This window comes from Centroberyx gerrardi, chromosome 21 (genome assembly GCF_048128805.1).
Source record: "Centroberyx gerrardi isolate f3 chromosome 21, fCenGer3.hap1.cur.20231027, whole genome shotgun sequence".
Taxonomy (NCBI): Eukaryota; Metazoa; Chordata; class Actinopteri; order Beryciformes; family Berycidae; genus Centroberyx; species Centroberyx gerrardi.
In genome coordinates, this window is record NC_136017.1 from 17286018 (window position 1) to 17300987 (window position 14970).

Sequence of the window (14970 nt, forward strand, 5' to 3'; positions counted from 1 at the left end):
ATCCACCAGCATGACATTGCTTTTCACTTTTACGCGGATGACACGCAATTGTATCTGTCAATTAATCCCAATGATTTCAGCAGGCTGACCATTTTACGTGATTGTTTGGCTGATATCAAGGATTGAATGGCTCACAATTTTCTCCAGCTAAATTCAGATAAATCTGAAGTTCTTATTATTGGTCCTGAATGCTTTTCTAAACAAATTCAGCAGTACCTAGGCTCCTTTACAAGCAATGTTAAGCCTGTGTCAAAAAATCTAGGGGTCATCTTCGACCCCAACTTAAATTTGGAACATCATGTCAAGAAACTGGTACAGTCATGTTTTTTTCAATTAAGGAACATTGCTAAAATCAGTACTTTTCTCTCTTTTCACAACACTGAACGGATTATTAATGCCTTTGTGACATCACGTTTAGACTATTGCAATGCATTGTTTACCTGCCTGAATCAGTCTGCCTTGGGACGGCTCCAACTAGTTCAAAACTCTGCAGCAAGATTGTTGACCAAAACTAAGCGTATGTCACACATTACACCTGTCTTAGCCTCTTTACACTGGCTTCCAATAGAGTTCAGAATTAAGTTTTAAATTCTTCTAATTACATATAAGGCCTTGCATGACCAGGCACTTGAGTATATCATTGAGTTGCTTCATCCATACCAGACCACAAGGTCCCTTAGGTCTTCCAACCAAGGTCTCTTGGCTGTTCCAACATGCAGACTGAAGTCAAAAGGTGATAAAGCTTTTGCAGCAATGGCACCTAGACTGTGGAACAGTCTGCCTCCCATTGTAAGATTGTCTGAATCTGTTACTACTTTTAAATCACGTCTCAAGACACATTTTTATGGTTTGGCTTTTAACTGATTGTACTTCTATGTTTCTATCTGTTTCTATTTTCTCTGTAAAGCACTTTGTAAACTCTGTTTTTTGAAAAGTGCTATATAAATAAAGTTTATTATTATTATTATTATTATTATTATTATTATTAGACTCCTTCAGCACACGTGCCGCAACCACATATAGTACATGAAGTTCACTTTGGACAGTGTTGCATGTGGTTTTGTTGTGATCAAGTGAGGGGTGTGTGCGTGTGGCTGGTATGTCTAGTGTTACAGCCGGAAAGAGCTCATTACATATGCATGAAACATTGGTTTTGGCTCCCAGATCTATCCAATATAATTGACTGTCGTAACATTGGCATTATTAAACTCAGCGCAAATTCCTGGCTATCTAAGCCATGTTTGGTATAAAAGTAAAGATAAAGAAATTGAATAATGCAAATAGCTATTATATAAAACATCACAGTTACACATAAAATTAGAGATTAGAGCCCACCACGATGTGATACCCAAGGTTTCATGAGTCTGTATCAAAGATTCTGTCTGATTTTGGGAATATTCCGATGTGGTGCCTAGGGGCTTATCAGAGACAAGGCTGTGTGTTGGTGTTTTATGGTTGTTTACCAAGTCTGTTTCTTGGTACCATCTGTGAGGAGTGAGAATGAAGTAATTTACAGAGAGATCAGTGGCCTCCTTTAGGATCTAACCACTTTCCCCCCCCACCATACTGATCTGTTATCAGGGAAGAGGCTCACACAGGATGCAAAGGGCCTTTCCAGATGTGGGATGACGATGATGATGTGGGTGTGTTCACTATAATGATTATAAAGGGAGTCAAATCAGTCTGCCAATGGAACTGAATCGAAATTTCATGTTGGTTCAGTGTCTCTGGTTGGACTGCAATCTGTACAGTTCTAAATGAGTTGACACACTTTTAACACTGCAGCTGCCGCAGCAGTCTGTGGGACTTTTTTGATGTATATGTTTTTTATTGTCTATCAAAGTTTGAAAGTTATGCAATAAAAGACAAGACAGTAATAATTATTTCTTCTTCGCTAGCCATCTCATAATAAGGAACATTTTTTTTTTCTATTTTCATGCTTTGCTGTCTCCTGCCTGGGTTGCACAGCAACTCTATTGTTATTCTATGATATTCTAATATAACCCAGTAGAATAGAATAGAATAGAATAACAGAACAGAACAGAACAGAATAGAATAGCTTGAACAAAGTGGATCCAAAGAAGAGGAGAAATATGACCACAGAGGAGGCCTTGGACTTGTTCTACGACCTCGGTGAAGGGGAGTCCGATAGTGAGGAGGTGTTGCTGCTGGTAGAAAACTTCAGTGATGAAGATGATCTGCCAGAGCCAGACAGTTCCAACTCTGACTACGAGCCTCCTCTGCCTCTGAAAAGGAGAGCCCCAAATCCTGCACCCACTGTGCCATCTGTGCCACTTCAAGTTGCATGCTCTTCATCTGTGCCAGGTAGGTTTATTATGTCTAGCTATTTATTTGTTTATTTATCTTCAGCACCCATATAGCAAAATGCAGCGATCTGCTGATGGCCAGAGACAAGAATGATGCTGACTGTGGCCCATCCTGCATCATTTAGGGCTATTGGAAAAATTTGTGTAGCTAGCTGTAGAAGATAGGCCTATCTTTGATGAGAAATATTAACATTGACAGCACCCGATAATATAGCCTAGGGTTTGAAGGCACCATGGTCCACTATGGGCACTCTGTCTTGTACACTGCCTAGGCTACTTGTCTTACTTTATCACATATCTAGCATGTTGATTGTGTTTTACACATATTGGAGAATAATAATAAATATCCGTAGCAATGCATAATAGATCCATAGTCAAGCTAAGAGGCATGTTGTTTTTTTTGGAAAAAACTTAAACTGCATAATGATAACAAGAACGATCAGAGCGATGCACGTAAAGATAATACAGCCTACCATTTATTTTTGTTGCAGTGTCAAACCAACCACCAGCCCAAGAGGGAGAGTGTCACACTGGGATGTCTGAAAGACATTTCAGAGAATCTGCAAGCCAGCCAGATTCAGGTTACCTCTGCCCCAGTCAGTGGTGCGCCATCCTAGTCTGCTGCTCCAGTGTCTTTGTCGGCAGCCTCCGCCTCATGTGATTCCCATCTCAACCGCCTACACGAACAGAGGAGAAAGAGAGGGGTTTCTTTTCATCAGGAGCCCAGAACCACCGGCATTTTGGTTTTGTCCGAAAACTCCCGAGTGTTCTCTAATCCCCTGGCCATCGATAACCGGAAGGCTTTTGAATTGTTGAGTTCCCTTGAGTCCACCAGTTGTCCCCAGTGAGGAACCCATACAGCTTGGTAGGACCAGACTCTCCCAGCAAGAAAGAGACAGAAGAATGAGAGAAAAGTGCTGTCTGTATTGTGGCTCTTCAGGTAATTTCAGAATCTCTTGCCCAAATTTTTTGGGAATAGCCGGGGCTCGTCAGTGACAGAGAATTTTGGTGAGCCAGCTTATGTCTCCCAATCCATCCACCTCCTGAACCTTGCTTCCTGCCATTCTCTCTTAGGTAGATCAGCAATTTGACCTCCAGGCTTTTGTTGATTCTCTGGCTGATGCAGGTTTCTTCTTCATAGGAAAGAGAGATGGTGGTCTCCAACTCTGTATCGACTTCCGCGGTGACGGTAAAGTGACAAGAACCAGGACGGAATATGCGCATAACACTCTCCAGAGTTCCTCCAATGGCCTTCCCCCAATAGAGTGCCAGTTTGGGTTCCAACCACCAATTTTTCTGGACCAAGAGGTGGAGGTTGAGGTTCCCTGTGCGCAGGCCTTCATCAGGCATTGCAGTCACACCTGAAGGAGGGTTCGAGCTGCTCTACAAGGTGCTTCATCCAAGTATCTGCGCCAGGCTAATCACCGCCGCCCTGCTCCTCTTCTCCAGCCGGGGAAGGTTTGGTTGTTCACTCAAGACCTCCCACTCCATGTTGAGTGCTGCAAGTTGGCTCCTCGGTTTGGCTCCCCAGGTCTTGGGTTGTGACTGTGGAGGAGCTGAAGGCATTCATAGCACTGTTGTATGTGCAAGGGGCCTTGAGCAAGAATACTGAAATGGAGAGCCTTTGGTCGGAGTAATGGGGACTACCATTCTTCACCACAACAATGGCCAGAAACAGGGCAGCTCGTCTCCATACCAACAAGTTTTGACTGATTTGACAGCATTGACTGTTACAAAGCAGTAGCCTACATCACTGTGGATGAGTAGCTGTTCCCCACTAAAGCGCACTGCCGATTTACAAAGTATATGGCAAGCAAGCCCAACAAATTCGGCATCAAGTTTTGGATTGCTGCAGACGTGGAGACAAAATATATGCTGAACAGCTACCCCTACCTCGGCAAAGACGAGAGCAGGCCCGTCCTCAGCGTCTGGGAGAGAGTGTTGTGTTGAAGCTGGTTGAGCCATTTGTGGCAACTTGTGGGAATGATGAATAAAGCCAGGTGGGACGTGCCACCATCTGTGCAGGAGAGGTGGGTTTGTGATAATTCCCAATAAATCATAGGATCGGCGGCAGGGTTTGTAAGTACTGCATCCAGCCACAGACACTTGTTGAGTGCAATCAGAATGCTCGATACCTGTAAGCGTGAACTACGTCTTCCTGCCTCCTTAAAGTCAACTGCTGCAACAACAAACAAAGTTGACACCTTAAAGGTTTGAAATCTAGGGCATATGAAAGTCGACCCCTTCAATTCTTCACATTCGCAAGCTTCCACCGAGATTTGAACTCTGATCGCTGGATTCAGAGTCCAGAGTGCTGACCATTACACCATAGAACCTACAGGTCTTCTGCCGTAGCCATCTGCCAGTTAATCAAAGTTCTAGGGTTATCATCGCGATGAAATACGTTTCAGTGTATTGAAGATTTACATGAGCCTGCTGCTCCTTCTGATGATTGAAGTCCACATTATTCAGTTACGAGCTCATGCTGTCGTCAAGGAAATTTGGATTACAAATGCCATACTTTCAAAGGCTAACAAGTAGTACCTTCCACAAGATTTGAGCTCCGACAGCTGGATTCAAAGTCAAGGGCATCACGCACGTCAGAAGAGGGCTGGATAACATCCACAGAGGCGTCGCCGAACGTTAACACAGAGACCTCTGTCGCGACCACTTTGTCTGACAAGACCCTCAACCGCTGAAGCAGCAGATTTCATCAGGAGGTAGAGCTTCAGTGATTAGGGCTCGTCCGGGATTTGAACCCGGGACCTCTCGCACCCAAAGCGAGAATCATACCCCTAGACCAACGAGCCACCTGCGGGCCTATATTGTTGCTGTGCTCGAAACTGAAAAGCAAAGCAGGTTGGCCATCTACCGTCCACGTCCCGTATGTTTGGTTTTTTTTTGTTTCTTTTCTGAGGTTGGGATTTTTATAGCAACGGGCTGCCTCCAGGGCTCATCTCAGCTTTGTGGTAAATTGCAGTAAAACATAGGATCGGCAGCAGGGTTTGTAAGGACTGCATCCAGCCACAGACGCTTGCTGAGTGCAATCAGAATGCTCGATACCTGTAAGCGTGAACTACGTCTTCCTGCCTCCTTAAAGTCAACTGCTGCAACAACAAATGAAGTTGACAACTTAAAGGTTTGATATATACAACAACTGAAAAACGGCCATTTCAATTCTTCACATTCGCAAGGTTCTACCGAGATGTGAACTCGGATCGCTGGATTCAGAGTCCAGACCATTACACCATGGAACCTACAGGTCTTCTGCCGTAGCCATCAGCCAGTTAATCAAAGTTCTAGGGATATCATCGCGATGAAATACGTTTCAGCGTATTGAACATTTACATGAGCTTGCTACTCCTTCTGATGATTGAAGTCAACATTATTCAATTACGAGCTTATGCTGTCGTCAAGGCAGGTGGATTACAACTGCCATACTTTCAAAGGCTAACAAGTAGTAGCTTCCACAAGATTTGAAGTCCGACAGCTCGATTCAAAGTCAAGGGCATCACGCACGTCAGAAGAGGGCTGGATAACATCCACAGAGGCGTCGCCGAACGTTAACACAGAGACCTCTGTCGCGACCACTTTGTCTGACAAGACCCTCAACCGCTGAAGCAGCAGATCTCATCAGGAGGTAGAGCTTCAGTGATTAGGGCTCGTCCGGGATTTGAACCCGGGACCTCTCGCACCCAAAGCGAGAATCATACCCCTAGACCAACGAGCCACCCGCGGGCCTATATTGTTGCTGTGCTCGAAACTCAAAAGCAAAGCAGGTTGGCCATCTACCGTCCACCGTCCACCTCCGAGATTCAGCAGGTGGCGTAAAAGCCGGTAGCGTGGCCGAGCGGTCCAAGGCGCTGGATTAAGGCTCCAGTCTCTTCGGGGGCGTGGGTTCAAATCCCACCGCTGCCACATTGGGTTTTCTATGTTTGGTTTTTTTTTGTTTCTTTTCTGAGGTTGGGATTTTTATAGCAACGGGCTGCCTCCAGGGCTCATCTCAGCTTTGTGGTAAATTGCAGTAAAACATAGGATCGGCAGCAGGGTTTGTAAGGACTGCATCCAGCCACAGACGCTTGCTGAGTGCAATCAGAATGCTCGATACCTGTAAGCGTGAACTACGTCTTCCTGCCTCCTTAAAGTCAACTGCTGCAACAACAAATGAAGTTGACAACTTAAAGGTTTGATATATACAACAACTGAAAAACGGCCATTTCAATTCTTCACATTCGCAAGGTTCTACCGAGATGTGAACTCGGATCGCTGGATTCAGAGTCCAGACCATTACACCATGGAACCTACAGGTCTTCTGCCGTAGCCATCAGCCAGTTAATCAAAGTTCTAGGGATATCATCGCGATGAAATACGTTTTAGCGTATTGAACATTTACATGAGCTTGCTACTCCTTCTGATGATTGAAGTCAACATTATTCAATTACGAGCTTATGCTGTCGTCAAGGCAGGTGGATTACAACTGCCATACTTTCAAAGGCTAACAAGTAGTAGCTTCCACAAGATTTGAAGTCCGACAGCTCGATTCAAAGTCAAGGGCATCACGCACGTCAGAAGAGGGCTGGATAACATCCACAGAGGCGTCGCCGAACGTTAACACAGAGACCTCTGTCGCGACCACTTTGTCTGACAAGACCCTCAACCGCTGAAGCAGCAGATCTCATCAGGAGGTAGAGCTTCAGTGATTAGGGCTCGTCCGGGATTTGAACCCGGGACCTCTCGCACCCAAAGCGAGAATCATACCCCTAGACCAACGAGCCACCCGCGGGCCTATGTTGTTGCTGTGCTCGAAACTGAAAAGCAAAGCAGGTTGGCCATCTACCGTCCACCGTCCACCTCCGAGATTCAGCAGGTGGCGTAAAAGCCGGTAGCGTGGCCGAGCGGTCCAAGGCGCTGGATTAAGGCTCCAGTCTCTTCGGGGGCGTGGGCTCAAATGCCACCGCTGCCACATCGGGTTTTCTATGTTTGGTTTTTTTTTGTTTCTTTTCTGAGGTTGGGATTTTTATAGCAACGGGCTGCCTCCAGGGCTCATCTCAGCTTTGTGGTAAATTGCAGTAAAACATAGGATCGGCGGCAGGGTTTGTAAAGACTCCATACAGCCACAGACACTTGCTGAGTGCAATCAGAATGCTTGATACCTGTAAGCGTGAACTACGTCTTCCTGCCTCCTTAAAGTCAACTGCTGCAACAACAAACAAAGTTGACACCTTAAAGGTTTGAAATCTAGGGCATATGAAAGTCGACCCCTTCGATTCTTCACATTCGCAAGCTTCCACCGAGATTTGAACTCTGATCGCTGGATTCAGAGTCCAGAGTGCTGACCATTACACCATAGAACCTACAGGTCTTCTGCCGTAGCCATCTGCCAGTTAATCAAAGTTCTAGGGTTATCATCGCGATGAAATACGTTTCAGTGTATTGAAGATTTACATGAGCCTGCTGCTCCTTCTGATGATTGAAGTCCACATTATTCAATTACGAGCTCATGCTGTCGTCAAGGAAATTTGGATTACAAATGCCATACTTTCAAAGGCTAACAAGTAGTAACTTCCACAAGATTTGAGCTCCGACAGCTGGATTCAAAGTCCAAGCCATCACGCCAAAACAGGGCTGGATAGAATCCACCGAGCCGTCGCTGCACGTTAACACAGAGACCTCTGTCGCGACCACGTTGTCTGACCAGACACCCACCCGCCGAAGCAGCAGATCCCATCAGGAGGCACAGGTTCAGCGATTAGGGCTCGTCCGGGATTTGAACCCGGGACCTCTCGCACCCAAAGCGAGAATCATACCCCTAGACCAACGAGCCACCCGCGGGCCTATATTGTTGCTGTGCTCGAAACTGAAAAGCAAAGCAGGTTGGCCATCTACCGTCCACCGTCCACCTCCGAGATTCAGCAGGTGGCGTAAAAGCCGGTAGCGTGGCCGAGCGGTCCAAGGCGCTGGATTAAGGCTCCAGTCTCTTCGGGGGCGTGGGTTCAAATCCCACCGCTGCCACATTGGGTTTTCTATGTTTGGTTTTTTTTTGTTTCTTTTCTGAGGTTGGGATTTTTATAGCAACGGGCTGCCTCCAGGGCTCATCTCAGCTTTGTGGTAAATTGCAGTAAAACATAGGATCGGCAGCAGGGTTTGTAAGGACTGCATCCAGCCACAGACGCTTGCTGAGTGCAATCAGAATGCTCGATACCTGTAAGCGTGAACTACGTCTTCCTGCCTCCTTAAAGTCAACTGCTGCAACAACAAATGAAGTTGACAACTTAAAGGTTTGATATATACAACAACTGAAAAACGGCCATTTCAATTCTTCACGTTCGCAAGGTTCTACCGAGATGTGAACTCGGATCGCTGGATTCAGAGTCCAGACCATTACACCATGGAACCTACAGGTCTTCTGCCGTAGCCATCAGCCAGTTAATCAAAGTTCTAGGGATATCATCGCGATGAAATACGTTTCAGCGTATTGAACATTTACATGAGCTTGCTACTCCTTCTGATGATTGAAGTCAACATTATTCAATTACGAGCTTATGCTGTCGTCAAGGCAGGTGGATTACAACTGCCATACTTTCAAAGGCTAACAAGTAGTAGCTTCCACAAGATTTGAAGTCCGACAGCTCGATTCAAAGTCAAGGGCATCACGCACGTCAGAAGAGGGCTGGATAACATCCACAGAGGCGTCGCCGAACGTTAACACAGAGACCTCTGTCGCGACCACTTTGTCTGACAAGACCCTCAACCGCTGAAGCAGCAGATCTCATCAGGAGGTAGAGCTTCAGTGATTAGGGCTCGTCCGGGATTTGAACCCGGGACCTCTCGCACCCAAAGCGAGAATCATACCCCTAGACCAACGAGCCACCCGCGGGCCTATGTTGTTGCTGTGCTCGAAACTGAAAAGCAAAGCAGGTTGGCCATCTACCGTCCACCGTCCACCTCCGAGATTCAGCAGGTGGCGTAAAAGCCGGTAGCGTGGCCGAGCGGTCCAAGGCGCTGGATTAAGGCTCCAGTCTCTTCGGGGGCGTGGGCTCAAATGCCACCGCTGCCACATCGGGTTTTCTATGTTTGGTTTTTTTTTGTTTCTTTTCTGAGGTTGGGATTTTTATAGCAACGGGCTGCCTCCAGGGCTCATCTCAGCTTTGTGGTAAATTGCAGTAAAACATAGGATCGGCGGCAGGGTTTGTAAAGACTCCATACAGCCACAGACACTTGCTGAGTGCAATCAGAATGCTTGATACCTGTAAGCGTGAACTACGTCTTCCTGCCTCCTTAAAGTCAACTGCTGCAACAACAAACAAAGTTGACACCTTAAAGGTTTGAAATCTAGGGCATATGAAAGTCGACCCCTTCGATTCTTCACATTCGCAAGCTTCCACCGAGATTTGAACTCTGATCGCTGGATTCAGAGTCCAGAGTGCTGACCATTACACCATAGAACCTACAGGTCTTCTGCCGTAGCCATCTGCCAGTTAATCAAAGTTCTAGGGTTATCATCGCGATGAAATACGTTTCAGTGTATTGAAGATTTACATGAGCCTGCTGCTCCTTCTGATGATTGAAGTCCACATTATTCAATTACGAGCTCATGCTGTCGTCAAGGAAATTTGGATTACAAATGCCATACTTTCAAAGGCTAACAAGTAGTAACTTCCACAAGATTTGAGCTCCGACAGCTGGATTCAAAGTCCAAGCCATCACGCCAAAACAGGGCTGGATAGAATCCACCGAGCCGTCGCTGCACGTTAACACAGAGACCTCTGTCGCGACCACGTTGTCTGACCAGACACCCACCCGCCGAAGCAGCAGATCCCATCAGGAGGCACAGGTTCAGCGATTAGGGCTCGTCCGGGATTTGAACCCGGGACCTCTCGCACCCAAAGCGAGAATCATACCCCTAGACCAACGAGCCACCCGCGGGCCTATATTGTTGCTGTGCTCGAAACTGAAAAGCAAAGCAGGTTGGCCATCTACCGTCCACCGTCCACCTCCGAGATTCAGCAGGTGGCGTAAAAGCCGGTAGCGTGGCCGAGCGGTCCAAGGCGCTGGATTAAGGCTCCAGTCTCTTCGGGGGCGTGGGTTCAAATCCCACCGCTGCCACATTGGGTTTTCTATGTTTGGTTTTTTTTTGTTTCTTTTCTGAGGTTGGGATTTTTATAGCAACGGGCTGCCTCCAGGGCTCATCTCAGCTTTGTGGTAAATTGCAGTAAAACATAGGATCGGCAGCAGGGTTTGTAAGGACTGCATCCAGCCACAGACGCTTGCTGAGTGCAATCAGAATGCTCGATACCTGTAAGCGTGAACTACGTCTTCCTGCCTCCTTAAAGTCAACTGCTGCAACAACAAATGAAGTTGACAACTTAAAGGTTTGATATATACAACAACTGAAAAACGGCCATTTCAATTCTTCACATTCGCAAGGTTCTACCGAGATGTGAACTCGGATCGCTGGATTCAGAGTCCAGACCATTACACCATGGAACCTACAGGTCTTCTGCCGTAGCCATCAGCCAGTTAATCAAAGTTCTAGGGATATCATCGCGATGAAATACGTTTCAGCGTATTGAACATTTACATGAGCTTGCTACTCCTTCTGATGATTGAAGTCAACATTATTCAATTACGAGCTTATGCTGTCGTCAAGGCAGGTGGATTACAACTGCCATACTTTCAAAGGCTAACAAGTAGTAGCTTCCACAAGATTTGAAGTCCGACAGCTCGATTCAAAGTCAAGGGCATCACGCACGTCAGAAGAGGGCTGGATAACATCCACAGAGGCGTCGCCGAACGTTAACACAGAGACCTCTGTCGCGACCACTTTGTCTGACAAGACCCTCAACCGCTGAAGCAGCAGATCTCATCAGGAGGTAGAGCTTCAGTGATTAGGGCTCGTCCGGGATTTGAACCCGGGACCTCTCGCACCCAAAGCGAGAATCATACCCCTAGACCAACGAGCCACCCGCGGGCCTATGTTGTTGCTGTGCTCGAAACTGAAAAGCAAAGCAGGTTGGCCATCTACCGTCCACCGTCCACCTCCGAGATTCAGCAGGTGGCGTAAAAGCCGGTAGCGTGGCCGAGCGGTCCAAGGCGCTGGATTAAGGCTCCAGTCTCTTCGGGGGCGTGGGCTCAAATGCCACCGCTGCCACATCGGGTTTTCTATGTTTGGTTTTTTTTTGTTTCTTTTCTGAGGTTGGGATTTTTATAGCAACGGGCTGCCTCCAGGGCTCATCTCAGCTTTGTGGTAAATTGCAGTAAAACATAGGATCGGCGGCAGGGTTTGTAAAGACTCCATACAGCCACAGACACTTGCTGAGTGCAATCAGAATGCTTGATACCTGTAAGCGTGAACTACGTCTTCCTGCCTCCTTAAAGTCAACTGCTGCAACAACAAACAAAGTTGACACCTTAAAGGTTTGAAATCTAGGGCATATGAAAGTCGACCCCTTCGATTCTTCACATTCGCAAGCTTCCACCGAGATTTGAACTCTGATCGCTGGATTCAGAGTCCAGAGTGCTGACCATTACACCATAGAACCTACAGGTCTTCTGCCGTAGCCATCTGCCAGTTAATCAAAGTTCTAGGGTTATCATCGCGATGAAATACGTTTCAGTGTATTGAAGATTTACATGAGCCTGCTGCTCCTTCTGATGATTGAAGTCCACATTATTCAATTACGAGCTCATGCTGTCGTCAAGGAAATTTGGATTACAAATGCCATACTTTCAAAGGCTAACAAGTAGTAACTTCCACAAGATTTGAGCTCCGACAGCTGGATTCAAAGTCCAAGCCATCACGCCAAAACAGGGCTGGATAGAATCCACCGAGCCGTCGCTGCACGTTAACACAGAGACCTCTGTCGCGACCACGTTGTCTGACCAGACACCCACCCGCCGAAGCAGCAGATCCCATCAGGAGGCACAGGTTCAGCGATTAGGGCTCGTCCGGGATTTGAACCCGGGACCTCTCGCACCCAAAGCGAGAATCATACCCCTAGACCAACGAGCCACCCGCGGGCCTATATTGTTGCTGTGCTCGAAACTGAAAAGCAAAGCAGGTTGGCCATCTACCGTCCACCGTCCACCTCCGAGATTCAGCAGGTGGCGTAAAAGCCGGTAGCGTGGCCGAGCGGTCCAAGGCGCTGGATTAAGGCTCCAGTCTCTTCGGGGGCGTGGGTTCAAATCCCACCGCTGCCACATTGGGTTTTCTATGTTTGGTTTTTTTTTGTTTCTTTTCTGAGGTTGGGATTTTTATAGCAACGGGCTGCCTCCAGGGCTCATCTCAGCTTTGTGGTAAATTGCAGTAAAACATAGGATCGGCAGCAGGGTTTGTAAGGACTGCATCCAGCCACAGACGCTTGCTGAGTGCAATCAGAATGCTCGATACCTGTAAGCGTGAACTACGTCTTCCTGCCTCCTTAAAGTCAACTGCTGCAACAACAAATGAAGTTGACAACTTAAAGGTTTGATATATACAACAACTGAAAAACGGCCATTTCAATTCTTCACATTCGCAAGGTTCTACCGAGATGTGAACTCGGATCGCTGGATTCAGAGTCCAGACCATTACACCATGGAACCTACAGGTCTTCTGCCGTAGCCATCAGCCAGTTAATCAAAGTTCTAGGGATATCATCGCGATGAAATACGTTTCAGCGTATTGAACATTTACATGAGCTTGCTACTCCTTCTGATGATTGAAGTCAACATTATTCAATTACGAGCTTATGCTGTCGTCAAGGCAGGTGGATTACAACTGCCATACTTTCAAAGGCTAACAAGTAGTAGCTTCCACAAGATTTGAAGTCCGACAGCTCGATTCAAAGTCAAGGGCATCACGCACGTCAGAAGAGGGCTGGATAACATCCACAGAGGCGTCGCCGAACGTTAACACAGAGACCTCTGTCGCGACCACTTTGTCTGACAAGACCCTCAACCGCTGAAGCAGCAGATCTCATCAGGAGGTAGAGCTTCAGTGATTAGGGCTCGTCCGGGATTTGAACCCGGGACCTCTCGCACCCAAAGCGAGAATCATACCCCTAGACCAACGAGCCACCCGCGGGCCTATGTTGTTGCTGTGCTCGAAACTGAAAAGCAAAGCAGGTTGGCCATCTACCGTCCACCGTCCACCTCCGAGATTCAGCAGGTGGCGTAAAAGCCGGTAGCGTGGCCGAGCGGTCCAAGGCGCTGGATTAAGGCTCCAGTCTCTTCGGGGGCGTGGGCTCAAATGCCACCGCTGCCACATCGGGTTTTCTATGTTTGGTTTTTTTTTGTTTCTTTTCTGAGGTTGGGATTTTTATAGCAACGGGCTGCCTCCAGGGCTCATCTCAGCTTTGTGGTAAATTGCAGTAAAACATAGGATCGGCGGCAGGGTTTGTAAAGACTCCATACAGCCACAGACACTTGCTGAGTGCAATCAGAATGCTTGATACCTGTAAGCGTGAACTACGTCTTCCTGCCTCCTTAAAGTCAACTGCTGCAACAACAAACAAAGTTGACACCTTAAAGGTTTGAAATCTAGGGCATATGAAAGTCGACCCCTTCGATTCTTCACATTCGCAAGCTTCCACCGAGATTTGAACTCTGATCGCTGGATTCAGAGTCCAGAGTGCTGACCATTACACCATAGAACCTACAGGTCTTCTGCCGTAGCCATCTGCCAGTTAATCAAAGTTCTAGGGTTATCATCGCGATGAAATACGTTTCAGTGTATTGAAGATTTACATGAGCCTGCTGCTCCTTCTGATGATTGAAGTCCACATTATTCAATTACGAGCTCATGCTGTCGTCAAGGAAATTTGGATTACAAATGCCATACTTTCAAAGGCTAACAAGTAGTAACTTCCACAAGATTTGAGCTCCGACAGCTGGATTCAAAGTCCAAGCCATCACGCCAAAACAGGGCTGGATAGAATCCACCGAGCCGTCGCTGCACGTTAACACAGAGACCTCTGTCGCGACCACGTTGTCTGACCAGACACCCACCCGCCGAAGCAGCAGATCCCATCAGGAGGCACAGGTTCAGCGATTAGGGCTCGTCCGGGATTTGAACCCGGGACCTCTCGCACCCAAAGCGAGAATCATACCCCTAGACCAACGAGCCACCCGCGGGCCTATATTGTTGCTGTGCTCGAAACTGAAAAGCAAAGCAGGTTGGCCATCTACCGTCCACCGTCCACCTCCGAGATTCAGCAGGTGGCGTAAAAGCCGGTAGCGTGGCCGAGCGGTCCAAGGCGCTGGATTAAGGCTCCAGTCTCTTCGGGGGCGTGGGTTCAAATCCCACCGCTGCCACATTGGGTTTTCTATGTTTGGTTTTTTTTTGTTTCTTTTCTGAGGTTGGGATTTTTATAGCAACGGGCTGCCTCCAGGGCTCATCTCAGCTTTGTGGTAAATTGCAGTAAAACATAGGATCGGCAGCAGGGTTTGTAAGGACTGCATCCAGCCACAGACGCTTGCTGAGTGCAATCAGAATGCTCGATACCTGTAAGCGTGAACTACGTCTTCCTGCCTCCTTAAAGTCAACTGCTGCAACAACAAATGAAGTTGACAACTTAAAGGTTTGATATATACAACAACTGAAAAACGGCCATTTCAATTCTTCACATTCGCAAGGTTCTACCGAGATGTGAACTCGGATCGC

At 47.2% G+C, this 14970-nt stretch overlaps 1 protein-coding gene and 24 non-coding genes across 25 annotated transcripts in view; 10 read left to right on the plus strand and 15 right to left on the minus strand.

The window, feature by feature from the left end:
* Positions 1–2093: 2093 nt before the first annotated feature.
* Positions 2094–14970, plus strand: part of LOC144543012 (uncharacterized) — an 86924-nt gene continuing 74047 nt past the window's right edge. Inside the window, exons 1-3 of the mRNA XM_078290979.1 lie at positions 2094–2279; positions 2819–2923; positions 3592–3828. Of these exons, the coding sequence (XP_078147105.1) occupies positions 2094–2279; positions 2819–2923; positions 3592–3828 (528 nt within the window). The remainder of the gene's footprint in view (positions 2280–2818; positions 2924–3591; positions 3829–14970) is intronic.
* Positions 4592–4663, minus strand: trnaq-cug (transfer RNA glutamine (anticodon CUG)). The gene has a single exon. It is a non-coding gene; the product is annotated as a tRNA-Gln (tRNA).
* On the minus strand, positions 5066–5137 carry trnap-ugg (transfer RNA proline (anticodon UGG)). Its single transcript has one exon. It is a non-coding gene; the product is annotated as a tRNA-Pro (tRNA).
* Positions 5986–6057, minus strand: trnap-ugg (transfer RNA proline (anticodon UGG)). The gene has a single exon. It is a non-coding gene; the product is annotated as a tRNA-Pro (tRNA).
* trnal-aag (transfer RNA leucine (anticodon AAG)) lies at positions 6164–6245 on the plus strand. The gene has a single exon. It is a non-coding gene; the product is annotated as a tRNA-Leu (tRNA).
* On the minus strand, positions 7031–7102 carry trnap-agg (transfer RNA proline (anticodon AGG)). The gene has a single exon. It is a non-coding gene; the product is annotated as a tRNA-Pro (tRNA).
* trnal-aag (transfer RNA leucine (anticodon AAG)) lies at positions 7209–7290 on the plus strand. The gene has a single exon. It is a non-coding gene; the product is annotated as a tRNA-Leu (tRNA).
* Positions 7610–7681, minus strand: trnaq-cug (transfer RNA glutamine (anticodon CUG)). Its single transcript has one exon. It is a non-coding gene; the product is annotated as a tRNA-Gln (tRNA).
* trnap-ugg (transfer RNA proline (anticodon UGG)) lies at positions 8080–8151 on the minus strand. Its single transcript has one exon. It is a non-coding gene; the product is annotated as a tRNA-Pro (tRNA).
* Positions 8258–8339, plus strand: trnal-aag (transfer RNA leucine (anticodon AAG)). Its single transcript has one exon. It is a non-coding gene; the product is annotated as a tRNA-Leu (tRNA).
* On the minus strand, positions 9125–9196 carry trnap-ugg (transfer RNA proline (anticodon UGG)). Its single transcript has one exon. It is a non-coding gene; the product is annotated as a tRNA-Pro (tRNA).
* trnal-aag (transfer RNA leucine (anticodon AAG)) lies at positions 9303–9384 on the plus strand. Its single transcript has one exon. It is a non-coding gene; the product is annotated as a tRNA-Leu (tRNA).
* trnaq-cug (transfer RNA glutamine (anticodon CUG)) lies at positions 9704–9775 on the minus strand. The gene has a single exon. It is a non-coding gene; the product is annotated as a tRNA-Gln (tRNA).
* On the minus strand, positions 10174–10245 carry trnap-ugg (transfer RNA proline (anticodon UGG)). Its single transcript has one exon. It is a non-coding gene; the product is annotated as a tRNA-Pro (tRNA).
* trnal-aag (transfer RNA leucine (anticodon AAG)) lies at positions 10352–10433 on the plus strand. The gene has a single exon. It is a non-coding gene; the product is annotated as a tRNA-Leu (tRNA).
* On the minus strand, positions 11219–11290 carry trnap-ugg (transfer RNA proline (anticodon UGG)). Its single transcript has one exon. It is a non-coding gene; the product is annotated as a tRNA-Pro (tRNA).
* trnal-aag (transfer RNA leucine (anticodon AAG)) lies at positions 11397–11478 on the plus strand. The gene has a single exon. It is a non-coding gene; the product is annotated as a tRNA-Leu (tRNA).
* trnaq-cug (transfer RNA glutamine (anticodon CUG)) lies at positions 11798–11869 on the minus strand. Its single transcript has one exon. It is a non-coding gene; the product is annotated as a tRNA-Gln (tRNA).
* On the minus strand, positions 12268–12339 carry trnap-ugg (transfer RNA proline (anticodon UGG)). Its single transcript has one exon. It is a non-coding gene; the product is annotated as a tRNA-Pro (tRNA).
* Positions 12446–12527, plus strand: trnal-aag (transfer RNA leucine (anticodon AAG)). The gene has a single exon. It is a non-coding gene; the product is annotated as a tRNA-Leu (tRNA).
* Positions 13313–13384, minus strand: trnap-ugg (transfer RNA proline (anticodon UGG)). The gene has a single exon. It is a non-coding gene; the product is annotated as a tRNA-Pro (tRNA).
* Positions 13491–13572, plus strand: trnal-aag (transfer RNA leucine (anticodon AAG)). The gene has a single exon. It is a non-coding gene; the product is annotated as a tRNA-Leu (tRNA).
* Positions 13892–13963, minus strand: trnaq-cug (transfer RNA glutamine (anticodon CUG)). The gene has a single exon. It is a non-coding gene; the product is annotated as a tRNA-Gln (tRNA).
* trnap-ugg (transfer RNA proline (anticodon UGG)) lies at positions 14362–14433 on the minus strand. Its single transcript has one exon. It is a non-coding gene; the product is annotated as a tRNA-Pro (tRNA).
* Positions 14540–14621, plus strand: trnal-aag (transfer RNA leucine (anticodon AAG)). The gene has a single exon. It is a non-coding gene; the product is annotated as a tRNA-Leu (tRNA).